General features: G+C 33.6%; 1 protein-coding gene across 3 annotated transcripts in view; it reads right to left on the bottom strand.

Annotated features, from left to right (window-relative positions):
* Nucleotides 1-17802: 17802 nt before the first annotated feature.
* LOC132160720 (eyes absent homolog 2-like) overlaps nt 17803-26944 on the bottom strand; it is a 35990-nt gene continuing 26848 nt past the window's right edge. For all 3 annotated transcript variants that reach the window (XM_059570383.1, XM_059570382.1, XM_059570381.1), the window contains exons 11-16: nt 23936-23994; nt 23011-23171; nt 21899-22013; nt 20634-20755; nt 20450-20550; nt 17803-19206 (exon numbers count right to left, since the gene is read on the bottom strand). In XM_059570383.1, the coding sequence (XP_059426366.1) occupies nt 19126-19206; nt 20450-20550; nt 20634-20755; nt 21899-22013; nt 23011-23171; nt 23936-23994 (639 nt within the window). In that variant the 3' untranslated portion in view covers nt 17803-19125. The remainder of the gene's footprint in view (nt 19207-20449; nt 20551-20633; nt 20756-21898; nt 22014-23010; nt 23172-23935; nt 23995-26944) is intronic.

The raw sequence follows: 26944 nt of genomic DNA, 5'->3' as shown, positions 1-26944 counted from the left end.
CATACACATAGGGAAAACTGTTCAACTCATTGCTAAACACAGATCAGACAGCTAACTGCTTCTGTAACTTCAGTATTAAATCTCTTTTAAGTTTTAAACAACATATCTCTCTTCTCTTAACATTTACAGAATATTTATAACATGTCAGGATACCCAAAAACTCAAAATAAAGCCTTACTAAAGACTGAGGACACTAATACACCGTCTCCCACACTCAGAGTCTCAATACACTCGCGTGTAACAGCCGCGAGCGCCATTGTTAACACAAACTTTCTCCCGCGATTATAAACGCAGCTCTCTCACTCGGCTTTACACATAAAACATTCAATAACAAACTCATCACAGTTATAATACATCTCTTACACTTTAGGAGGAAACAGTTCTTATTGTCTTTTTTTTTTTTTTACAGAGTACGAACCTGGAAAACAGAATCAGTTGATTAGTGAGAGAAAGAGCGAACCGCCATCTTCAGATCCAAATCTCAATATGAGAGAAAAAGGAAGCGTCTGTCACTTTAGGCGGCGCGGTGCAACAATACTCGCACTTTGGTTCCGGTTTCTTTGGTTCCCCCCTAATTCATATTGTCCCATACAATAAAACTTGCGATTGTAATGAATGCTTTCAGATATTATTATAACATATATATCATATAAAATATTAATTGTGTTACCACATAAAGGTGTATCACATGTGCGTGTGTGTGTGTGTGTGTGTGTGTGTGTGTGTGTGTGTGTGTGTGAGAATGGGTGTCTGATATAAAGGCTAAGTCACAGTTGATGGTTTGGTAAAGTTTAAAATTTTATAATTGATTGATAGAGATGAAGTGTAGGCACTTCATATTTGATCATTTTAATAATGTTTATTGTCATTAGTGATGTGTTTGGAAACCAGGGGCCCTCTGGCTTGTCAACCATCCTAATAACAATCAGAAAGATTCAATATTTTTTAATTGTAAAGGCTTGTCTGCCTCTGTGTTCAAAATATGCACCAACAATCTGTGAAGTGTTGTGCAAATGTGTGTAACAGTGTTGTTCCATGAGTTTTTTAGACAGTTGCAGATAGTAGATATGTTGTATCTTTTGGAATGTAATTAATTCTATTGTCCTGTGTGTGTGAGGCTATGTGGTTCGTCAGTGTGAAGATGGACAATAGATCTTTAGTGGAGTACCACATTTGTAATCTATGCCATCATTGTCTTCTGTTTGTAGTATACAGACTGGATAGTCTGGACGTGGTGATGATGCGATGGTGGGGGTGTTTGTTCTGTGCTCATGTCTGGGAGATGAATGGAGTCTGCAATCTGTGTTGCAAAAATTTAGTTCCGGTTCTAATCCGGGAGGACATGTAGATATTTGTGTGGTGATGTTCTCCTGTGAGGTGTGAATGGCCCCTTCAAGTGTCTTCACATTCATCTCCCACATTTCAAGTTATGTAACAATTCTGTTGTCCTGTCTTGGTGCAGATGGGACCAGGCACCTTCCTGGTATCTGTCCTCCAAAGAATTGCAGTGGTCAACCTGAGACAGAAACAAATACAAAGAGAACCACAGTTAATTTTGAACTTTTCATCAGTTTCATGTTCAGGCATGTGGAATTACTTTTACTACATTCATCCTCATGTATTGTAGTTTTAATCCAGATGTCACATAAAATGGAGTTCCGTTGATCAGATCTGAATTACTGCTACTGCTTCAGTGCAGTCTGAGTGTGTAACGCCTGATGCTGCTCTTGCAGTAGAGCCCTCAAAGTCTGCTGTGTCATGAGCATTAGAGACCCCAGTTCAGATGGGGACATTTTCGAGATTAATTGGTGTTTTTATTACCCATGTCGTCATGCATTCCAATGGATCAATGTCCATGGCTTTAGTTGCTGTTGCTCTCATTACAGTCAGATCTGTGGACAGAAATGTTTTCACCAGTTTTGGGTGTTGTCTGTTTGACAATTGTTGTTTTATGGTGTTGTTCACACATGCAGATCTCTGTGGCACATAAAGACTTGTGGTATTTTGGTCAGATGTTTAGTATTTTACACCCCCCTCTCATTATTTTTCAAGTAAATTTAAAAGATTAAAAGATCAAGTGGTGTTTTGTGGCTTCATTTGACTTTGGCTTTGTGTAAATACTGTCATGCTCCAAACAAAGGAAAGGAAGTTTTACAATTGTAATGTAAATTTGGGCCTGTTGATGTAACAGGTAATAGTCTCTCATTGCTTTTAGAATAATTCCTTTCTGTTAACCACTGTGCAGGTGCAATAGTGTGGGGCTTTATTTCCATCTGTTTTCGGTTCTCCGTGTCTCAGACGGGATCTCTGTTTCTCTGAGAATCTAATGCGGCAACATCATCATCGTCACTATCGCTGTTTCTATCATACTCAAAGGTTTCATCCAGTGCCGCTTGTTTAACTGCAGCCACTGGGAAGCATGCATTATTACAGCAGTCTTCAAGAGCAGATAAATAATTATTGCCGGTTTGGAGTTTCTTTTGAAGCTCTTTGATTTTTCTTGACATCATCTCTCTCTGTCTTGTCCAACCTTGTCTTTCGAATGTAAATGCCTCGACTTGTGTTCTTAGTTTTTGCAATTCTTCAGAGCGTGCTTTTTCAATTTATTTGATGCTCGTTATTGTGCGTTTGTTTTCGGCTATTGTCTCAAGGTCATTTTTACGAAGCAGGTAGACGATAGCAGTCGGGATTGCGATTTAGATGCCAATTTTTTGCCCTCGGCCAAAAACCAGGCTATAATTTCGTTGTTTTTCCATTTAAGATTGAATCCTTTATCGTTTAAACAAAGAAGTGTGTCTTTTATTTGTAATGCTTGAATTTCCATGATCTCTTGATCTACACTGTCACTGTATTGTCCCTGAAAAGCCATGTTTCCCGGTTAATTCTCCCCCCACTGGATTTCTACGGTCCCCGGTCTAACAATGGGTGTGTCGACCCGTTCTAAAAATGTGTCTATATGTGAAATGCAAAAAGCTTTCCCTCAACACTTCTAATAAGAAAAAGGAATGAACTTACCACAGCAGTTGTAGACAGGGAAGAAGCTCAAACCTCATATCCTCAGTGAAACTCAATCTGAAATTCGCGCTGGGAAGATGTCACTCACATAAGTAGGGAGATCACGTCGGCTGGGTCACCACTTTGTTAGGTCCAGGCACTCGGCCCAAGGAAGGTATCTGGTGCTGGATGAAGGTTTCCTGCATGTTCAGTCTTTCAGCGCGTAGAGTTATTCAATTTAGGTTAAACTCAAATCTGACTCCATTATTTATTTAATCTGACTCAATTTTAATATGACCTCGAATTTAGGTTGGAATGCAAATTGGTTGTACGTCTGAGAACCTATTTTGTAGGGCCAAACAAAATAGGACACAACTAGAAATCAGTGGTTAAGCTATATTTACAACACTGTTCCAGAACAGTTCAACCCAAATATTCAGATGCTTGTAGTGCATTTTACTAAGGACTGTCTCCTGGGAGAATAGCCTACAATGCGTCTGTGCACAGAGGCTGTTTCAATAAAGTGGAGCAATTCCAACTTTGCAAGGACAGTCTGGCGCATCTGACTCACAACCTGTAAGTATGTTTCATATTTAAAGAATTTGCAACTGATGATTCAAACTTGAGTTTAGAGCAGTGTAGAGAAACGGGAGGCGCCGAAAAGCGCGATGTTTGCATCCCTGAATATGATTAAGTTCCTAAGTGTTTGGGTGCGCTGCACTAATTTACCCATGTAGAACGTTGCGTCACATTAGTTCCGCTTTTGGCGCTCGCGTGTAAAATCATATTACTTTTTTTTTTTCAGCACGGGGGTGGCCACAGCGGTGGCCAGGGACATGTCTACGGAGGCACGGGCCTCCCTAGGCCTCCGTGTAGAACCGCCACTGCGTGGCGCAATACACAACGCAATGCATGAAAACACAGTAGAAGTCGTTATAATCGGGAATTATGTCCCCACTGGATCCAACAAATGCCTCGTTTGTAATGGGCTTTATTGGTTTTGTCTAGTAAAGCCAGGACACAGCTTCACAGTATATTAAGGGCATAACATTTCTGTCACACACTTGAGGTATTCGGCCAATCAGAGCACACCTCACTTTTCAGGCCGATGAGCTTTGTAAAAATTGACTCGTTTCAAAAAGGTGGGGCATAGAGAAGTGTAACAATGTACAAACTTCATAATCATCGGGAAGAAGGAGGCAGGAACTGGCGGACAATCAAAAGACACTTTAATAATCAAAATAAACACAAAACAGCGCATCAGTCATCCGTAAAACCAAACACAACTAAAACCCAGGCCTGGTCCTTTCTCGTTCACTGTCGTTGCTTCAGTTTTAAATCCTTCCATCTCCTCCGTGGGACTCGAGACCGGTGGGTCGAGCAGGTGTCGCTCATTTCCAATCACTCCACCGGCCTCGCTCTGTTCCCACGGCTCTCGGCCCCACCCCACTCATCACAAGAAGAAACAATAATGTACATTATATGGAAAATAATGTTTTTTTTTTAACCTTAAACCTCATAAACACATTGCATTACACCAAATACAAAAACATAATGTTCTTTTTAGCAACATCATTTGACCCATTTAAAGAAAATGTCAATATTATTATCTAAATGTAAATGTCTAAGGAGCACAGAGTTGTATTAGCAGCATTTCAAAGTTTGAAAATACAACTTCCAAGTTCCAATCAATTTTTCATTACTTTTGAACGAATTTTAAAGAATAATAGCTTAACTTACATAACTTTTACTGTATCTCCTGATTGCACTACAGTACTTCCTCAATATTTTTGTCTTGTTTTTTAGTGCATGTCTAAAAATTCAGAAATCAAAATAGATGCAAAAGTGAAACAAAAAGTTTTGCTTTCTGAGAAATGTATCATAACTAAAGAGATTTATGATAAAAAAAAAGAGAAACGTCTGTCAATGAGTGCAGAAAAACTCCACTTAATTCAGAGGAAAAACATGTTTTCATACCCAGTTAACAGATATTTGTTCTAGCTTTAAGCAAGCTCATTTCATTTTGTTCATTTTCTCAAATAACCCAGACCTCATCATTTGAATTAGAAAGCAAGACAAAATACTGACATGGATGCAACATTGAATTGTGGAATGAGGAATTAAGAAGGCTGTTTTAAGACCCATAGAAACACCGTAATTCAGCATATTGTTTGGTCTGCAGTTTACAGTAATATTAATACATTTCAGTGTTTGATTTGAGGGAAATTTATTTCAATTTATGATTTCATCCATATCTCTTTGCTATAACACATAATACTCCATATTGTTTTTTTTTTTCACACACATTGTAAACAAAACATTGTTTTTATTTCATTATTGTATAAAGATTTTCAGTGCTTGGAGTCACCACTTGATGCCCAGTTTAAAGTCTGTGTCTTAAAGCAAAGCTAGTTGAGAACCATCTCCATCCAGTCTCAGTTCTTTACAAGGTTCTCCTTTCAATGCAACCCCGATTGACGTCATTTTAAGAGACTTTCACAAAGTCCAGAGCAAATATCACTTATCCAGTCAGACCCAATACACTCTACTTTTGCACAGCCCGGAGAGGAAAGGTTCCAAAATGAGCCAATAGATCAACAGGTGCAATCAATAGCAGTTTCCCCAAATCAGCTGCTCTATTTGCATATATGACAGAGTAAATGTTTGTCTCCACTTGCCAGCAGAAAGAGAGATTATTAACATTTTTGAGCTCACCCTGTGCATGCATGTACAAAGCATTCTTCCACTGGAATGTTCCTGCCCTCAGATGGATGAGTCCAGAGATTTGGGCTACAAGATGACAGCATGAAGAAGAGCAGAGGAACAATTTATAGCTCATGATAGGATGTTTAAATATTCCTCAGAAAAATTAAGTCACACAGTTGTACAGAATTATAATGAATGCAGAGAGCAGCTACGATCATTTAGGAAGAATGTGATGAGAGAAGTCTAAGATTTCTAACTTTTGATTCCAGAAACCTGAGATCAGAAACTCTAAAGGAGATGCATGTTGAGAGTGCTGGGGTCATTTTTTCAGGACAAACATCTGAGAAGGGAGAAATGTAACCCCAAATCAGTTTGTTCTCCATTTAATCTAATTGCTTTCTATGTGAAATACGGAAGAGGTCTCATTTCTGGTGTGTAAGATGTAGTACGTTATGCTGTTTTTGCATGTAGTTCTTTGTAAACAAACAGTTTTGATGTCGTAATCTTATGTCAAGAGGATAAACACAAACAATTTAAAACCACTGGTGGCTCACTGCATGAGAACTAGTGAGTTGATTATGTGGTTTTGTCTCCCAAAAAACAAAGCAACAAAGCCAGATTTGTGTTTCTTAACCCTCTGATGCATGACGTCTTATTTGACAGAAAGATATTTTTAACTATTCACACTGTGTTACAATAAAGCCATGAGGTGTTTTAATTTTGACCTTTTCCCATAATATATTATAGCTGTCCTCTTAATGAGTCAATTCAACATTTCTGATGAGGGAATGATACCCCAAGTAATACAGAAATCTATTTTCTTGTGCAAATACATAATTTACAAAAATATAATATATATATATATATATATATATATATATATAATATAAAATTATTATTAATTCATATATCAGTATCTTCAAATGTGTTTTTTTGTCTTTAATTTAAGAGCCTTAAATCAAACTCTTTTTATTTTTTGTATTTTTATTATTGTTTTTTTTTTTTTTTAATAAAAAATAGCTTTTATTAGTGCTGTTGTCTCAAGAGGGTGATGGTTTCAATTAAATGACATTGGTTGCAACAAACCTCTACGAAACCTCAAATATAAGTGTTCAAATTCTATTTGTTTGTTCAGACAGGCTTTCTACATCTGATGGATTTACTACTTTTGTCATAATTCAAAGCCAAGACACTTTTTGACAACAATTTATTTTTATATATTCATGTATACAGTGCTGATTTATACTAAAATAGTTTACTATATGTGGGAAAGAGTGAGCAAAAGATAAGTTTGAATACTTGAAATTCAGTTCGACTGAAATTAATTTCATCTTTGTTTGTTTTTTTTTCTGTTTTTTTTTTTTTTTTTTTTTTTTTGACACAAACACCAAAAATCTGATTTCTGAACAAAGCCCACAGAGTCAATACTCATATTCCGGAGCGGATGGATGGAGCCAGTGAACTGCCTGACTCACAGGTGATGAAACCCCTTGTCCCCCATGACACCGACCAAGCTACTTAAAGTCTCGGGTAAATTTGCTGAAGCTCTTGACCTTAGATACTGTGTGCCCTGTGTGCAGGGCGCATAAACCCTATCTAGGGTGCAGAGCCTTTCGGAAACAAGTAGAAATCCAGCTGGCTTTATCTTATCTTATGTTATGAGTAAGCAAACAGGAGCACAGAAAATGTCAGCCTGCACATTACCCTACACAAATCAGTCACTTGAGAACTCAAGAGCCCACAAATTGATCAGTTTGAAGTGAAATTTCTTGCAATTAAGATTCTTTACTCCGTTTCCAGCCATTTGACAGCTAAACTAAATGAATATATAGATATAACTGCATTGTGCATTTGAACACAATTCACTGAAGGACCTGTGCAGATCAGACAAATAAGTGGTTACAATTTGAACAAAGTAAATAAGTCCAAATGATGATCCACGCAAATTTCAGACTGGGATCTTGACGTTGTTGTTTTTTTTTTTTTTTTATGAAAAAATTTCCACAACCGGTCCTTTTCGAATGATTCAGCCCCAATGAAATCGAAATTGGAGTTCTATGGAACTGCATTTTTCTGAACTACTGCCCTGTTGACTATATTCACCCATAATGTTTAAATAGCAGTACCATGGTCCTCTATGACTTTTTTAACTATCAATCTATCTACATGCCTACCTACCTACCTTGATTGTGATCAAACTACTTTTCAAAATGGCTTGTAGCTTCACTTGTTGCCAGGTCATTCTCAAGGGGTTTTTAGGTCGCCGTGATTTTCCCAAGTAAGACATGTTCCTGGATCAAGATCTTTTGATGATCCTAGATCAACATCATTGTCCAAAAATATAGACTTAACCCAATCCCTACCCCTAAACCTAACCCTACCCATAATTTATCCCTAAAATGAGTGGCAAATGATAGCTGATTAACAAGGGTGTAGAAGAACCTAATCCTGATTGTAAGCCTAAAACAGATATTTCCTGAAAAGTTACATCTCAATTCTGATTGGTTGATTGGGTTGTTGATCCAAGAACATGTTGTACTTGGTGAAATCATGCTCCCCTGTGTTTTTAGTTTCTGGGGTATTTTTGGTGGTTATTTACTTGCTCAGAAAATAGTCGAATACATAGACAAATCAGAGAGCCTGTTTGCCTACATTAGATCTGATGGGTGTTGACCGCGTCACTCGAGCCGTTCAGGGCTCCCCCAAAGAGCCGTTTGGCAACATCCTCCGGTTTCCCATCAGTGGTGTCGATCGTATCGCAGGGACCACCATCACTGAGCCTCAGCACTGTTTATAATGCTTTCAGCACCCAACAGATGCAGGAAAATTTATTACAGCCACATGTCTCCAGGAAGGATCATTAACCTTTTGGGACGACTGTGCCGTAAACTCTTCCAAATGGCCTGCTACTCATTTCCGATGTTCAGCTTCTGGTGGAAACTTCATATTTCAACTCTGTTTCGTTCATTGCAGTGCACGAGTATCTGAGTGCTCTCAATGACCTGCTCAGGCCTGTTTTCTTGAGCCAGTTGTTTTCCCTGCCGCTTTGTTTTCGTCAGCTTCCTTGAGTTCCCTGAGTGTAACTCGTAGATTTACGAGTATGTTGTGCAACCACAAATTCTTCCGCTTTGATAAAAGACGATGGGGAAACTGTAGCCCGGGGATTGTTTCTATACATTTGAACAACAGATATGTTTTAGTGCTGCCAGGGACACCGATCGCCCTTTAAGTTCTTTCAATGAGTTCCCCGCAAACTGAAAAATCGACACACTTGTGTGCTGCAGCTGCTTTGCATGAAGTTGTAATTAAATAACTATCCATTCATTCCCAGCATGCGACAAAAGTGACTATATTTGTGTTTTGTATAATTACTAGAGTTTGCTAAGGCAGATACTTATATTATACTTGTATAATTAGGGCTTGTTATCTTCCTGTAACCGTAGGTATTACATTTTACAAGATTCAACTCAATTTAAGTCAGTTTAATATTACTTAAATGACTTGTGCAACCAGTTTGAGGATATCTAAATATTTAACAATTGAATTTAAGTTTTTAAATTGAAAATATGGAGAATAATATTGTGTAAATTTATTAGATTTACAATGAAGAAATTTTGTACATTTCCTACTGTAAATATATATATAAAAAATTGATTAGTAATATGCATTGCTAAGAACTTCAATAGGACAACATTAAAGATGATTTTCTCAATGTTTAACATTTTTTTTGCACCCTCAGATTTTCAAACAGTTGTATCTCGGCCAAATATTGTCCTAACCTAAAAAAACCATATTTAAATGGAAAGATTGTTTTTTATTATTATTATTATTTTTATTATATAATGTATTAAATCATTTTTTTTAATTGTCCCTTATGAATGGTTTTGTGGTCCACAGTCACAAATAAGGAATTTCTGCTTTTCATATATTGAACAATATGACTATATATTAACTAAAATATTGTAATGTATGCCATTTTAAAGTGTGTATAAATACTTCACATTATATAGGAACTTGTATGTGTGCAATATATATATATATATATATATATATATATATATATATATATATATATATATATATATATAAATGATAAAGTTTATGAATGTTTTCAACTTTATGTAAACCCATGCGTCAACCCATGAAAGAGAAATGAATTCTGAATGAGCTATATGTAAACATTTAGTGCAGTTTTTAATTGTTATCTCTCTCTCTCTCTCTCTCTCTCTCTCTCTCTCTCTCTCTTTATCAATAAAGTCAATATGCAGTATAACCATGCATATGTTGCAGTATTAAAAAAATATAGTCCTTTCTTTCCTTTTTATTTTCCAGTATATTCCCATATATTTTGTTTGGGACATGCAGAAATGTAGCTGTCCATGCGGTTCAGGAGCAGGTGTGTGTGTGTGTGTGTGTGTGTGTGTGTGTCAGGAGGTCTGCGTTGGTGTTTGCTGGATGGGTGCCAGTGCTCGGGTTCAGGCAGTGCCTGTGCTCTGTGTGCTGAACTCCAGCCACAACCACACACTCAATCACCATCGTGCACCGCATGACCTCTGCCAGCATCTCACTCACACCGCTCTTCACTAGTAATGACAGGAATCAACAACCTCTGCACTTCAGCATTAAATCAAAGAAAGATTTATGTGCACTACATCATTTGAATTAAATGGCACATTGTGACAACCTTTGTGATGGCATCAAAGTTCAGAATATTTATTAATCTCACAAAATCATTTGCATTTAATCCTGAAATCAAAAAAGACAAATTATTTAAATGGTTTCTTTTATGCAATAAGAAATTATTTTTTAATGCAATAGTAAATATTTATTGCATAAATAAACAAAAGCCTAATAATGTAAAGTTAATAATTTGACAATACTTGATTTATTTTAATAAACAATACACATTACAGCAATATGAGACAATTTAGCCACAGCTTTGCGACAGCATTCAAGTTAACATAAGTAAGGCTGGGGATTAATACACTCATACTGGTCCAACACTAATCTGAAAAAAAAAAAAAAAAAAAAAAAAAAAAATATATATATATATATATATATATATATATATAAATTAAAAAATATATATAAACTATATATACATACATCATAAAAAAACATCTGCATTTCACCCTAAAATCAAAATATATATATTTGTGAAATTTTTTTTGTATTTTAATTAGATTATTTGTACATTTTAATTAAGAATTATACTTATTTACAATCATTACAACAATATGAGATAATCTGACCACTTATTTGATGACAATTAAACACTTTGTGTTAGAAGTTTTTCATAATTCCATGTTTTTTTAAACGTAAACACATAAACATATACATTTCAATCTTTCATTGTGTATTATTAATATTATTTATTAATTTATTTTTATACAAAAATAGCCACTCATTTCATGAGAAATTCACACTTTTAAAAAACAAATCACTTTTTTTTTCAATGATGATTCTGATTGATTACTGTACAGCAAATGCTGCTATAATTTATAAATACTTTTCAGTTTAGATAAATTATCTTTTGTGCACTAAGTCAAATTGATTTAAATCACAAAGGGACTGAATAAAGCTGAGTAAAGTAATTTATTGGTCATTAATCTGAATATTGAGGCTGTGCAGCATTGAGTTAGTCTGTAGACTGATCAAGTAATTTGAGTGTGAGGTGATAAGTGCTGTATCACGGTGCATGTCAGTGCATCAAGGGCACTAGAGTGAGTGAACTCGCTGCTTTTACATGTTGATGGCGTGTGGCTGCGTAATCAGCAGACGCTCGAGGTCACAGTCCCTTCTGCATGCCATGTTTCTGTGCTTCCCCTCCGTCTCTCTCTGAAGTGACTCCTCAAAGTCTCTTTGGGCTGGACTCTGGAACATAGCAGACTTTGTAGCCATAAACTTGTTATGCTGAAAGCTAGATGAGTCAACAGCCGGGCTGAGCGAGTGACTTGTGTAAGTTTGTGCGTTTGATTACGTGAGCTTTGCATGGCAAAATTGATCCCCTGTTATTAGTGGACATCGGGACAAATAAACAAGTTAAAGTCAGTGTGCGGTTGAAATGCAGTTTTTGCAAATAACAGTTTTAACAGAGCTGTTTCATTGTCCTCGAAAAATTGAAGAACATGTTTCTGATGTAATTTGGCTGTTGAAAATAATACTAATTTTGATAATAAATATGCTTTAGTAACTAATTTTAAAGGTTTACTAAAATTACAATTTTCTGATATTGACAATTCATGCTATATTATTACAGTATTATTTTGTATAATATATAGATGCTTATGTAGAATTATTTGTTCATTATTGATACATTTATATTTTATTATATTATTTGTATTATAATTATAATTTGCATTACAATTCTGCTTTTAAATACTAAAATAAACTTATATTATGACCCTAAATAGTTCATATGTTGAAATTAATTTATATATTTTAATATTATTTAACATTATTCATATTCTATCTTAATAATATAATTTATTAAATAAGTATTTCTTATTATCATCATCGTTATCTTCATTTTATATATTTATATTAAATTATTGTTTATGAATTTGTTTTATTTTATCATTTATAATTTGTCACAGTCAAATTTAAAATCATATGTATTTGACAGTAAAAATGCAGTGGAATATACTTTCTTTATTATTGTAAATTATTATTATTATTATTATTATTATTATTACTATTATTATTATCAGTTGTAGTATTTTATTACTTTATTTTATTTTATTTACAATTGCCTACAATTTATATATTTATTTTCTATAATATATTATAAATATTTATTATTAATAAATGAAGTTGTTATTATATAATTATAGATATAATTATAATACAAATGCTATTTTTATATAATTAATTCATTTATATCACAATGCATTTAATACATATGGCTTTTTAATTTAAAATGCCATAGAACAAATAAAATAACATCTTTATTTTTCCAAAATCTGTAAATCTTTATTCTCAAATCACTTCAGACAGTTTATCTACAAAGGAAAAAAAACTGATTAATCTTTGTATTTGAAAAGGGGGAGAAAAAAGTAAATAATCAAATGTTCAAAGTTAATATTGATTTTATCAAACACGTGTAAATGGTTTAAAAGCATTGCCAGATAAATCTACCTGTGCTCTATGATGTAAACCCAGTGACATTCACATAGTTTATTATTATGACATCTAAGCCAAAACAAACAAATGAACAAACAAAGTGTTCAAATCATCATTGATCAAGTGTTTTGCTAAAAGTTCATGGGTCAATCTGTATCAGCTCAACCAGAGGTCCCCAGCTCAAATTTTGATTTTGCTAATATTTTCTCTGAGGCAAGATAAACATGGTGATGATAACTAAAATATGAAATGTAATGGATGAATATTTCCTGAGTAATCCACTATTTTGTAGAGGGGGGGGTCAAAATTGCAATTTTTACCTGAAATTCAGAGCCAAATTACAGGGAGGTAAAAATGTCTTCAGAAAGATGGCAGCATCACAATGTTATATTCACCCTGAGATTAGTAGATCTTGTAGTGAAATAGGTTGACTTTACAAATCTTTGTTACATTATATGCCAATGGTCATCATTCAAAAATGGGGAAAGACCACTTTTCAATCTTTTACTCCAAAGTTTGCAGGCCTGTAACTCAAAAAGTATTAAAGATATATTAATGCTCTTTTAGATATTGGGTTTTAACAATCTTTCCTTCTGGCCCTTTTTGGTTCCGTTCCAGAGATAATGTAATTTCAATATTGCTCCAGGAGTAAATGTTTAAATTGTACACATTTTCAATGGTCAAAAACCAAATGTGGGTCATTTTGCAAAAATATGACACTACTTTTCTTTTAAAGAGGAATGCCTGAAGAACAAATAATGTTGAAACTAGAAATGTGTCGTTTTCTTCTTTCCAAACAACTGCACTGAACATACCTGTCCAAGTGCCATGAGTATTCTTTTTCCAAAGTTTGCATGCTTATAACTCAAGAAGTATTAAAGATATTGCAATGTGATTTTAGATTCTAGTTCTTAATAAACTTCTCTTTTGGAATCTCCATTTTCAAGGTTTAACACTGGTCAGTCCCAGAGATATGGGAATGTCAATGAGGCTCCATATTCAGATTGTTGCATAATAAAAACTGGATCAGAATGATTATGGGCCAGTTGTTCAAAAGTAATCAGATCTGATTTTGTCCATTTGATTGAATCAAATCTTGAAAATAGGTTGTTCAAAAGCAAAAAGCAAAAAAAGGAATCTGAATTCGGATTAGATCACAAAATCCAATCTTGGTTTAGATCTAGATTAAATACTCATTTTGTGTTGTTCAAAATGTTAAGTAAGATTATTATACTCTTGATCCCCCCCCCCAAAAAACTGGAATATTCTGATCCAAGCAGAAGGTTGGAGTTCTGGAACAAAAATTGTTATAAAACTTTAAAACTCTTCCAAAAAATACAACATTTGTATAAATCCAAATCCCCAAACGGCTGTCAATATTATATATATTTCATTTAAAGTTTTTGTTTTGTTTTTAAATCACTGATTTTAAACTAAATTGGCACAACCATCAGAGATGGACCAGTCACAAGTAGTTATCTGTGTAAATTCAATGGGATTTCCAAATCCAGATCACACTTATCCAGATTAAACCTTTCGAACAATTTATCCCTGGCTTAAAGTTTTTTCATTTTTGTCCCTGAAATCAATGCATCCTTCTGCTGGGATCAGAATAATCCAATTTTGTGAAGCGAGTCATTGACATTTGCCTTCAGATCAAACTCAGTGAAGGGGTCTCAGGGGCCGCTGAGCTCCGAGTTACTCATCCAAACATTCCTTTACGAGCACTAGCTCTGATCTGTCAACACGAGTTGATCAAATAAATGTTGAGCACACAAGCTCTGATCTGATCTGGTCTGATCTGATCTGGGGCAGGTGAGTCTCTGTTCCACTACGTGGCCCGGACTCAAGGTGCAAAGTTGCAATGACAACAACATGAGGGGCGGACTGATGGTAAAAGTGTCATCAAGGGCCATTAAAAATATGCTCTTGTACAAATACGCTAGGTAAACCAGTTGTTATTTAAGATAAGATGATGTAATTGAAGTAAAGTTCCAGCAGATGACAGCAAAGCTTGTGTTACAGCAGTTCATTGAGGCTTTTTCAGGATTTTTTTCAGTTCAACTCCTCGTATAATATAATATAATATAATATAATATAATATAATATAATATAATATAATATAATATAATATAATATAATATAATATAATATAATATAATATAATATAATATAATATAATATAATATAATATAATATAATGTTGCTACATATAATCACTTAGTAATTGTATATTTTTACCACTGTACTGAACCTATTGCTCCATGTCTCTGTATATTAGAGGGCTGATAAGACTAGATATAGAGTGTCATAAACATGTATTCTGTGTTTATTGCTTTGCCTTTTATTTTATGAAGTATATTTTATCTGTTAATAATCTATCTATCTATCTATCTATCTATCTATCTATCTATCTATCTATCTATCTATCTATCTATCTATCTATTCAATATTTTAAAATTAACAAATGTTATAATGAAGTGTGTACATATTAATTTTTTTTTAAATTAAATATTTTTATAAATTAATATATATTACATTTACGTAATAAATGTTTAATTGTATATGTCTTATAATTAAAATAGGTGTTTAAATGTGCTTAATCGTTATAGAAATGGCATTTACAGATTTTTCAGTTTTCAAAAAGGCTTTGTTTTGTTTATGCATTTTGTTTCTTTGTGAGATTCATGCCCTTAAAATGACAAAATAATAATGATGCATACCTGTTTATTCCACTTACAGTTTTTCTCAATTGCTTTGGCACATTTTTCGAAACAGTCTTAACATTCTCTAAACTGTGAGTGCAAATGTCACAACTGTTTGAAGGAACTTCAAAACTTTATAGCATGTCTGCCAAATGTAGTTACTCACCCAAAACATTTAATTCATGCTTCAAAACCTAGTTATTGTGTCAATAATTTGGCAAAGGCCACCAAAATCTAAAGTATTTTTGTCATTGTGTGACCCACACTGGTCAAAATGTTTAGTTGCAACAGTCAACCATGAAAATTAAGGGTTTAAACGAAAATCTCATATTTGTTGAGAAAAGTCAATGGTATGTAGAAAAAAAAATCTATGAACATTTGTATTTTTACAGTGTTTATTTTTGTAATTCATGTGTATATACACAATACAAGTGTATTTACTGTACATGTAAAGTAACTGACAAGAGTAACAATATTTCACTTTACATTTCATATTTGTGTATTACCACAAATACACAAACAACAAATAACATTCATGAAAAAAAAAAAAAAAAATTATTCTTGGTGGACATCTTGTCGCTCACGTTGGTCAGGCCAAAGATTTTCATCAACATCACATCTGATGTTTTCCATTGCCACACACCATGGAAAAAATCTCCTTGAATGCAGCACCCATCCCCTGCGATGGTCAGCTGTGATGTCCTCACATGCAGCATTCATGGCATCCAACAAACACATCTGATTTTGTGGTCTATGATCATACACTTTCCACCTCCATGCTGAAAAAAACTCTTCTATTGGATTTAGGAATGGAGAGTATGGTGGAAGGAATTCCACTGTTATCCTTTCATGTGCAGCAAACCAGTCCCTAACACTGTTGGTTCGGTGGAAGCTGACATTATCCCAGACAACAACATAATTAGGCAAATGTGGTCTAACTAAACCTCTTTCTTGTTCTGGAATCAGGTCTCTGTAAAGTGCATTTAGGAAGGGTATTATAGGGTAGAATGTGTGGAATATGTGTGCTCACACCGTTCTCTGAAATGGCAACACACATTGTAATATTGGCCCCACGTTGGCCTGGTGTGTCAATTGTGGCTCGGTGTCCAATGAGATTGTGACCACGTCTCCGGCCTTTGGACAGAATAAACCCAGCCTCGTCCACAAAAACAAGAATGTGGGTCGTTTCATGTACTTCTAACTCCATGATTCTCTATGAAGAAACACAGAAAAAAATGTAACAGTAACTGTATTTTCTTATGGGTTTCTGAAACTTACAGTAAAGTAATACAGGCATCTTAGAAAAACAGTAAAACTCACTAAGTGCACACCAATGGTTTACCTGGACATACTGGTACCGCAACGTCTTGACTCTTTCACTGTTCCTCTCTAATGGCACCTTATAGAGCTGTTTCATAGTCATCTGATGTCTTTTTAAAACTCTGTCTATGGTGGAAATGCTGACAGAATTTATATTTGCAAAGACATTATTGTCATTTATGATTGCACTTTGGATCTCTCTTAGCCTGATGGAATTGTTGGCTATGACCATGTTGCAAATTTCTTGTTCTTGCAGTTGGTTAAATACTGCTGCTCTGCCACGGGCTGTGAACGTCCTCCATTCTCAAAAACTTCTACAGCAGTGATTGTGCTGTGGGAAATCTACATATATATATATATATATATATATATATATATATATATATATATATATATATATATATATATATATATATATATATATATATATATATATATATACTCCCAAATTGATTGGTTAAATGGTTAAATGGTTGATTCATATTAGAGGTAATTTGCAATTAGATTGCGAATGCAATTAGAGGTCATGTGCCAATTTAGCAGACATTACAAATACTGTCAATGTCAGATATATTTTAGAATATACATTCATGTATACTAATTATGATAATTGAATAGATCGTTTTGCATGTGATGGCTTACACAATAAAAGTTCTGAAGTGTTTGAAAGTGTCCGTGAGAATCGAGTCATCAGTTTTGATCAACAAGCCATATGCAATTATTTGTTGTCCAAACTGCAGACAGTTGTATGTACTCTTTGCACACATGTGCCAAAGCATTTGCAATTTGCTCAAATCAATAAGAAATTCCAATCTGATGTGAAAAAGAAGCGAATTGTTCAGAGATCTGAACTTAATGTTTTGGGAAATAAAAAAATCATTTGAGAACTGAGCCAAAGCAATTGAGAAAAACTGTAACACGAGGCAAAAGCCGCTTTATGGAGGAGACTTGAGAATGAAATTAATTTATCTTTATTCTAGTATATTAAGCCCAGAAATAATCAACAATAAAACCTTATATACAAATCATAGCGAACAGAAGAGGTTGTAAGAAGAGCACATGCAGGTCAGAGCGGCACATACAGTACAGTACAGTATATCAATTTTGAAAAAACCTACAAATATACATCAGTAACAAACCTCATGATGTTCAGGCAAACGTCAGAGAGAAAGAGGAAGATAAGTCAGAAACTCACAGGACACTGACATTCATAAGTTAATCATGTCTTTTCTTTTTAGTACCAGTAGCAGTATCATTTGCTACAATACTTGGGCTAATTTAATGGTTAGTTCATTTTTAAATCATGTCAGGGATTTCCATTAAAATAAGTGGATTTGCAGTACTCTGTATTCAAAAAGTGAAGGGGTTAGTTTTTCTGCAGTTTTAGTACAAATCTTCATTTTAATGCATTTTAATTTAATTAACATATATTGGATTATTCCTGTGTATGGTGCAATATTCAATCAATTTGGTATGATATTGCAAGAAAAATCTCAGTTCTGATTATATAAAATGATCAAATCTTGTATTTTTTTTCTCTTCACGTTTCTGTACTTCATACATGATTTAATGCGGTAAGAATTGTAAATCGTATTTTTTTTATGCTAAAATCTTCTATTTTCACTGCCCTTTCATCCTCAAAATGGGTTGTTTCAGAATGCCTATGTTCAGAAAACAATACTAACAAACATTCCAGCATACTGCACCCTTTACACTGTATACTGCTTACTATAAAAAATAGTATACATTATGTATTATGATACATTACAAACAGTAGTTGGCTGCATTATTGTCACCATGACTTCTATGGCTTGACGGTTTTTGTGGGAATGATTTTCATTTTTTAGCAGTCGAGAGATGAGCTGTAAAAAGTCAAGTGCATTGCATTCTGGGATATCCATGCGTTTTGTGTTCCACCGTCATCTGGATTTCTGCACAAACAAAATGCACACACTGTGCACGGTATATATACAGTATATACTGCAGAAATAGTATGAGTAGTGTGATAGAATGTCATTCCGAACACAGGCTTTCTGAATCAGTCCCTGAAGGGTCTTTGTTTTCAGTGCAGTGCTGTTGTGAGGAAAAGTGAGTGAATGAAAGAGCTGAGCCTCTCAGGTGGAGCACGAGAAAGAGACAAGAGCGTTTTTCTTGGATTGATTTGAAGCAAAGTTTCCAGTAAGATTGCTGCTCCCTGCTGATTGGTCCTGCAGTTCTTGGCTGGGTCATGTGATTCGGGGGTGGGGGGGGGGGACTGCAAACGGACAGATGCTGCCCTCTAGAGGTAATCCAGCTCAAGTGCATGACTCAACGCCTCCAGATCCGCCCGACACGTCACTCTCCAGAACGGCATGTTCTTCTGCAGGACATCACAAAGTAACATTACAATTTAATTAATGATAATTAGCAGTAGATGATATTACAGAAAAAGTAACCATGTAAGGGCACATGTCATATGTTCATGCATGCATGTATGGATGTACTGTATGTAAAGGATTCCCCCTTTTTAAATACCTATTTTTTTTTTTTTTACTTATTTAAAAAAAAAATTGATATATTTGAAAGGATAAGGACTTTACTGTATAATTGTGTTTGAATTGCAATATAAATGATGATAATAAAAAAAGATAAATTTAACAAGTACAATTTAATATAAATATAGATGTTTAAATATTATAAAAATATTTATAAAAACTGAATATTAAAATAAATTATAATATAAATTATATTTAATATAAATACATGATATCTTTTAATATTTTAACATTAATAATATTGAATAGAATAACAATCTTTTGAATTATAATTAAAAACGTTATTCAATTGTTATTTATATAATATGAATTAAAATTAAATTAATATAAAAGCTAATTCTAATAAAAGTGACTGAATTATATAATATCTTTTAATATTTGAAAATATTAATAAAACTGAATAGTATAACAATTTATTGAATTATAATTACTAATGTTATTAAAATGTTATCAATATAATATGAATCAAAATTAAATTAATATAAAAGCTAATTCTAATAAAAGTGACTGAATTATATAATATATATTAATATTTTATAATATTAATAATATTGAATAGTATAACAATCTATTGAATTATAATTACAAAAATGTCATTAAAATGGTATTAATATAATACAAATTAAAATTAAACTAATATAAAAGCTTATTCTTATAAAAGTGACTGAATTATATAATATATATTAATATTTTATCATATTAATAATATTGAATAGTATAACAATCAATTGAATTATAATTAAAAATGTTATTAATATAATATGAATTAAAATTAAATTAATAAAAGCTAATTCTAATAAAAGTGACTGAATTATGAAAATAAAACTAGTATTATTACAAATACAACTATCTAAATATATCATGTTTAATACCTTAAAAGTAATATAAATATTTTAATAATATATTATTTATAATTTTCAAATGTATATGGTTTTTTGTTGTTGTTGCCCGAAACGGTATGCATTCACTCACCATTTTTTTGGTAAAAAGAGGCCATGTTTATTTTTTTTATTTATTTTTTTAATAACACTCATTCAGTGTGTGTGTTTTGCCATTATTCCTTTATACCTTCTTGGCGACCGTCTCCTCCTCGACTCCATCCCCTACAACCACATACACGGCTCTGCGGCCGAACCTCTGGGTCACGCGCTCAAAGCAGCTTTCTTTACCTAACACAAGCACACAACGCTAACAATTCTGTTTCTAGATCAGTAATACTTTATGAAATGCAGCGTTTGAAGAGGCAGCCAACCTGTTTTGGTGGCACTGTAGATGTTCTCGATGGGAAAAGCTCCTCCGAGCCCATAGAGAAGTACTTTGGAGAGCGCTGGAATCAGCTGCGTGGTGGTGACCATTACATTCACACAGTTCGGTCTGTGAGAGGGAACATATGTAAGGAACTCATTCTTTCTTAAAGGAATACTGCAGTCATAAATAACAAATCTGGTCTGGATTTAGTTTAGCTGTTTCTCTGTAAAAACATACAGAGCTTTGATGGAGGAAAATATAATTTATGATTGATTTGCAAAATATAATCTCAGAATTGTTTGATTTAAAGTCATAACTGCAAAAAATAAACAATCGCAAAATATAAATGTATAAATTAGAAGATATAAATTTAGAATTGCCAAATCAATTGTGAAACCACTCATATTTGCACCCTATAATCTCATAATTGTGAATTAACTCAATCACAAAATAAACTCATAATTGCAAGATATACAGTAATCTCATATTTGTGAAATATAACTCATAATCACAACACATAACATAACATAACATAAAACTGCAAGATATAATCTTATAATTGCTAAATATAAACTCATAATTGCAAAGTCCAAATTGGGAGATGTAAACTTGCAATTGCAATAAATAAAATAAAAATCAGTATTGCAAAAAAAAAAAAAAAAAAGCTATTATTTTTTTGTTCCATTGTGAAAAAAAAACAGAATTATGAGATGCAGATTTAAGATTTCTAAAAAAAAAAAAAATAAAGCAAAATTGTTAAGATTTTTATTACTTTATTATTCTGTGGTGAAAATAAACTTCTGTAGTTTTTATCGTATGACTTCAGACAACTTGAAATACAGTGCACTGTTCATATGGACTACATTTACGATGGCTTTTAGTTCTTTTTGGATCTTGACAGGTTCTGGTCACTACCTAGATTTCATTAAAAAGCAGCTCGGATGTTCTGCTAAACCTCACTTTCGTGTTAAATAAGTCAAATAAGTCATGAGACAGAAATGTGTTGGCAAATGGAGTGCTATTAATCATCATATGTCAGTGTCATCAATCTTTGACGCTGACAGTGCGCTTCTCTTGCCAAAACCCATTATGTTTGAGTGACACAAAACTGCTGTAACTTGCTGTAAAGTAAGTCTATTGTTAAAGGAATATTCCAGATTCAGTATCAGTGGCACGCTGTGGATTACCACAGAAGGTAGTTTCTTGTTTATTTAAGATGGAATAGTGCAGTAATGAGCGTCTGTGTTATGGTATGTGTGCTGTGCTCACCTGGAGTTGATGAGAGCGAGAGCTTTGAGTGCCTGCGTCAGCCACAGATCCGTCAAAACCTCCATCTCCCGCCTCAGCTGAAGCCACTCTTCCCGCTTCGGACTGCCCAACAAACCTGCAAAACAACCAAGATCCAGCTGACCATCGCACTGAAGATTCATGCATGAAACCAATTAATGAATGTTGCTTCTGAGAATCCTAAAGTAACCAGCTGGCCATGAATTCCAGTGATTTTACAGGGTTGTCTGGCACCAGTGTAACAACACATAGCCTTGAGTGACTTGCAGCTTTTATAACCACAACAATAAAATGATGTACAAATAATTGTTTGATTTTTTTCTAAATAATTTAATATTCAATCATATTTAATAAGACTTTCATGAACTACAGACACTTTCTTTCTTTCTTTTAATTAAAAAAAGGCAACGTTTTTTTCTAATATGATTTACAACAAATAATTTGCTTTTTACTTAATATTTTAATATTTAATCATATTAGAATTTTTTTTAAATAGAAGCACTTTTATGTTATGTTGTTTTTTTAATTATTTTTTCTCCAAGAAACGAATAAAAACCTATTATTTTATTTTATATGAATTTATGAAATTAAACGTGCATTTAAAACTTTTTTACCATGGCTTCATCATATATTGTGACTTCATTTCAAAGAACTGAAAATCCATATAAAATATATTTACCCATTAAATATGTAATGCATTAGAGTATTACAAATTACTACTGGCCGATTATATTGATTTTTGTTTTATAGTTTTTATTTTCTAAAATCCAAACTGCCAAAGAAGCCAATAGCTGAACCACCCATTTATATATACATATATATATATATATATATATATATATATATAAAATTGGGTGGTTCTTCCAGCTGGTTCTTCGGTCTAACTGTACAGTGTTTACATTTGATGCATTAATATAAAAGTCAACTGACACGCAACTACAGCTGTGTGTACTTCAGCTCTTTTACAATGGCTTCCAGCACGATTCGATCAGATTTGAGAACAGGATCTGTCTGTTGTGTACTAGTCATTTCTGGCCCTGATTATGCTTGTACTCATAGCAGGAGTGTGGAACACTGCAGGGGTCTCTTCTCACCTCCTACATTGTTCTTGTAGGTGTTGTAGATCTCTTTGACTCGGCGGTAGCGGAAGGCAAGTTTCCTCATCCAGTCGACCCCGCCGTGAACACCTGAGCCCAGGCAGAGCGTGCCTCCACCTGCTGGACTCTGGAAGCCATCCGTGCCAAAGTTATACGTGCTGCAAGTACAGACACACACACACACACACACATGGTCAGCTTCAGATCCGCTCCACAACTCCAAACACTGTTTCTCCTGACACACTCCTAAAAGTCTGATTAATGTCTATCATAAAAAGTCTGGAAGCAGAGAGAGAGTCTGCCTACAAACTCTGATAAGAAACTATAATGTGTCAGCATGACATTATGTTAATGATACTTTTTGGAGCGTTTTTGCTATTTTTACAAATTCTTTACACTTTTTTTTTCACAAAATATTGCTGTTTTTTTCACAAATAATCTGAAAAATAAAATCGTTAAATTGAAATAAGATATTTTCAGTAAAACCGATTAAAAAAGAAAAAATAAACTGAGCTTTAATCCAAAATAAATAAAACAAAAGTACGTTTTGAGTAAAAATGAATAAAAGATAAAAAAAAAAAAATTAAATAATGATATTCACTAAATTATATAGACTCCTTTTATGGGTTTGGAATAAAATGGTGAGTAAATAATGACAGAAATGTAATTTTCAGAGGACTGCTCATTTAATAACTCTGTAGACGTGCTCTTAAACGTGTGATTAATGTCCATCATAAAACGTCTGGAAGCAGAGCGAGGGCTTGCCTCAAAACTATGATCAAAACCAACAATGTTTAATACTCAATATGTCAGCAGCATGAACTACAGGATCCCTTTATGGCACATAATATCTGTTTTATTGGGAATGCACGTATTGTTGCTCGAGATGAAGCTGTGCTAGATGAAGGAAGTCATACTCTACCTCAAGTCTTGCCCATTGTCATCCGAGGCCACATCATCGATGTGAACTTGGTCACATTCCTGGGAAATGAAAAGAAAGCAGATACGCATGAGGCGGATATACGTTACAGCCGTTTAAAGTGATGTACTGTGTATAGACAGGTTCACGCGCCGCCGAGCCTCGGGGAACGATGGTGAGAACAAGAGTGAAATATTAAAAAAGACAAACAACGAAAAAGCTAAAGCAGGCCACTGCGACCCAAGACATCCAGGCGCCTTTAACGCCGGAGGGTAAAATATCAGAAAGATGGCAGACAGAACACCATCTAAACCTGATATTGGATGTTAATTAACGCTTTTGTCTTGGCTGGGTTTGTGCGTACGGCTGCCAATACACAATAATTGCGGTGTGCGATGCATAAGCTGAACATCTGCTCTGTTCTCCAGATCATTATCTAGCGTGCTGCTCCTTGCTGTTTTAGCAACACATGCAAATTTGATAAAAAGTTGGATTGGAACTCTCAAAAACAATTGCTCAGCCTTCAGCCCTGACAAAACACATTCATGCTCTAACTATTGTTTTTCATATTTTCATAGATATGACTCAACACATCATGTTTATCTTAATAATATCATGTTGCCGACCTCCCACTGACTTCTGTTGTTCTTTAAAAACTTTAATTATATCTTAATTTTTTTTTTTTAATAGAACTAGACTTTCACATACACCATATATATTTCTATATACAATGCTTTTTTTAACAGAAGTAGACTTTCATTGTGTTTTTTTAAAAGGATTTTTTATTAAAAAGTTCAAAAGAACATTTGGAGCATTTATTCGAAATATGATATATTTTTTAAACATTATACATGTCTTTGGTATCAAATGACTGCGTCCTTGCTGAATAAAAATATTTATTTAAAAAAATAAAACTCTTCTAAACTTTATCAAACATTAATTTAACAGTGTCTATTTACACTAACTCCGCCCACTAACGTGTGATTGAGCTTGTCAACACAACAAAAAATGACTTGATTGTTTCCAATGATGAATGTTTTCCATCTTAGAAACAGAGAGAATGATGAGACGAGAGAAGAGAGAACGATGTCAAATTTACCCTCCCTCCCATAGACGCTGCATTAGAAACACCCTCGCATTAGCATTAACTGTTTTTTCTTTTTTGTAATTTGATGCAAAGGTGATATAATACAAAGAATAGTGTTATAAATGTACAAACATCAAATAATAATAATAATAATAATAATAAAAAATACAAATAAGAAAAACTTTTGAGGATTTACGATGCTGATGACCCTGATGACCCATCACAGTCTTCTGAAAAGGGTCCATTGTACCAATAATGTGGCATCCATTTAATCATTTGAAATAACATTATAATTTACACTCAGTACATCATTATTGCATTCTGTTTTATAATGCACTACAATACTGAGGTGTAAATAATTGCCAATATGTGCAATAAGTTGTATAAATAGCAGAAAATCCATCTATTTTAACAGTGTAAATAGAATCTATAACTATTTGCAGTAAAATACTGCTCTTTCCACTGTGTAGAAAGAATCCATTGTTATATACACTTAGTGGAAATAAACGCTGCCTTAATTTAAGTTTTCTCATTAAATATGTTTCTAGTAATTTAAAACAATTGCAATACTAAAACTAAGTCAATAAAATAAATATATTTATTTGAGGTTGAAATTTTTTTTTACATTATTAATCTCTTTGGTATCACTTTTAACTACTTTAATGTGTCTTTCCTTAATAAAAACATTAATTTATTTTCCAAAAAAACACTTTTTCAAACACCAGTTTCATCGTAACTATTCTTTTACTCGCATACGTTGTCTACCAAACATTATTTTTTGTCAGAATATTTCTAGTAAAAATAAATAAATTTCAATAATATAATGAAATAATAATAATACAATAATTCCATTGCTTTGTTGTTGTTGCTCTTCTTCTTTTAATGCTTGACAGACGTGGTCACTCTTGAACTATTGTGCTATTCTCTACCAAACATTACCTCATTTTTTTATTTTTTTTTTATTAATTAAAGCATTAAATGACCAAGTTAGGCCATTAATCGTGTATTTCTAAGCTGTTGCCCCTGTGCAGTCATTCAGTTCCCCAGATGACATGTTTGAATAGACTGAACTCTCAGTGTTTGAATGCTTGGACTATTTGAGGGCAATTAAAGAACAAGAGGGAAGGGGGCCGACATTATAACCTGCTCAAGAAATAATGGTGTGTGTGCCCTCCACCCGTGGGTTGTTGTTCCTCCCCGGGACAAATTTTCTTTTCAGTGGCAGCCACACACCCCTAATTAAGACCTCAGGTGCTGTCAGGGTTTCTGCTGCACCCCCTCGAAAGCTTTTAGAGAATCTAATCCCTCTTTTCTTCATGCAGAGGGCAAACCCAGGTCTTTCACACACTGACTCTGCATTACTGTTCAACAAACACACATAAACAGCTCTAAATTCACTTTTGAAATAAATAATACATATTTCCTATAAGCTATGAATACGTGTTTTGCCTTGTATACACTACTTTTTAGAAGTTTGGAGTTTGTAAGCTTTTTTCGTGTTTTGAACGAAGTCTTCTGCTCATCAAGGCTGCATTTATTTGATTAGCAAACCTGTAAAAACAGTGATTTATTACTACAATGTAATATAATTGTTTTCTATGTGAATGTATTGTAAAAAGTCATTTATTCCTGTGATCAAAGCATCATTACTCCAGTCTTCAATGTCACATGATCTTCAGAAATCACTCTAATATGCCGATTTGCAGCTCAAGAAATATTTGGAAAAAAGTTATGCTGCTTCATGTTTTTGTAGAAACTGTGATACATTTGATTTTTCAGGATTCTTTGATGAATGTAAAGTTGAAAAGAACAGCATTTTATTTGAAATAGAAGTCTTGTATAGCATTATTTGATTAAATTTATTAGTTTGATACTTTTGATTAAATTAATGCATCCTTGCTAAATAAAATTACACAATTCTTTTT

The sequence above is a fragment of the Carassius carassius genome, chromosome 17 (genome assembly GCF_963082965.1).
Source record: "Carassius carassius chromosome 17, fCarCar2.1, whole genome shotgun sequence".
NCBI lineage: Eukaryota > Metazoa > Chordata > Actinopteri > Cypriniformes > Cyprinidae > Carassius > Carassius carassius.
Note: the sequence above shows the minus strand (reverse complement) of the source record. Positions and strands in the feature narration are given on the sequence as shown.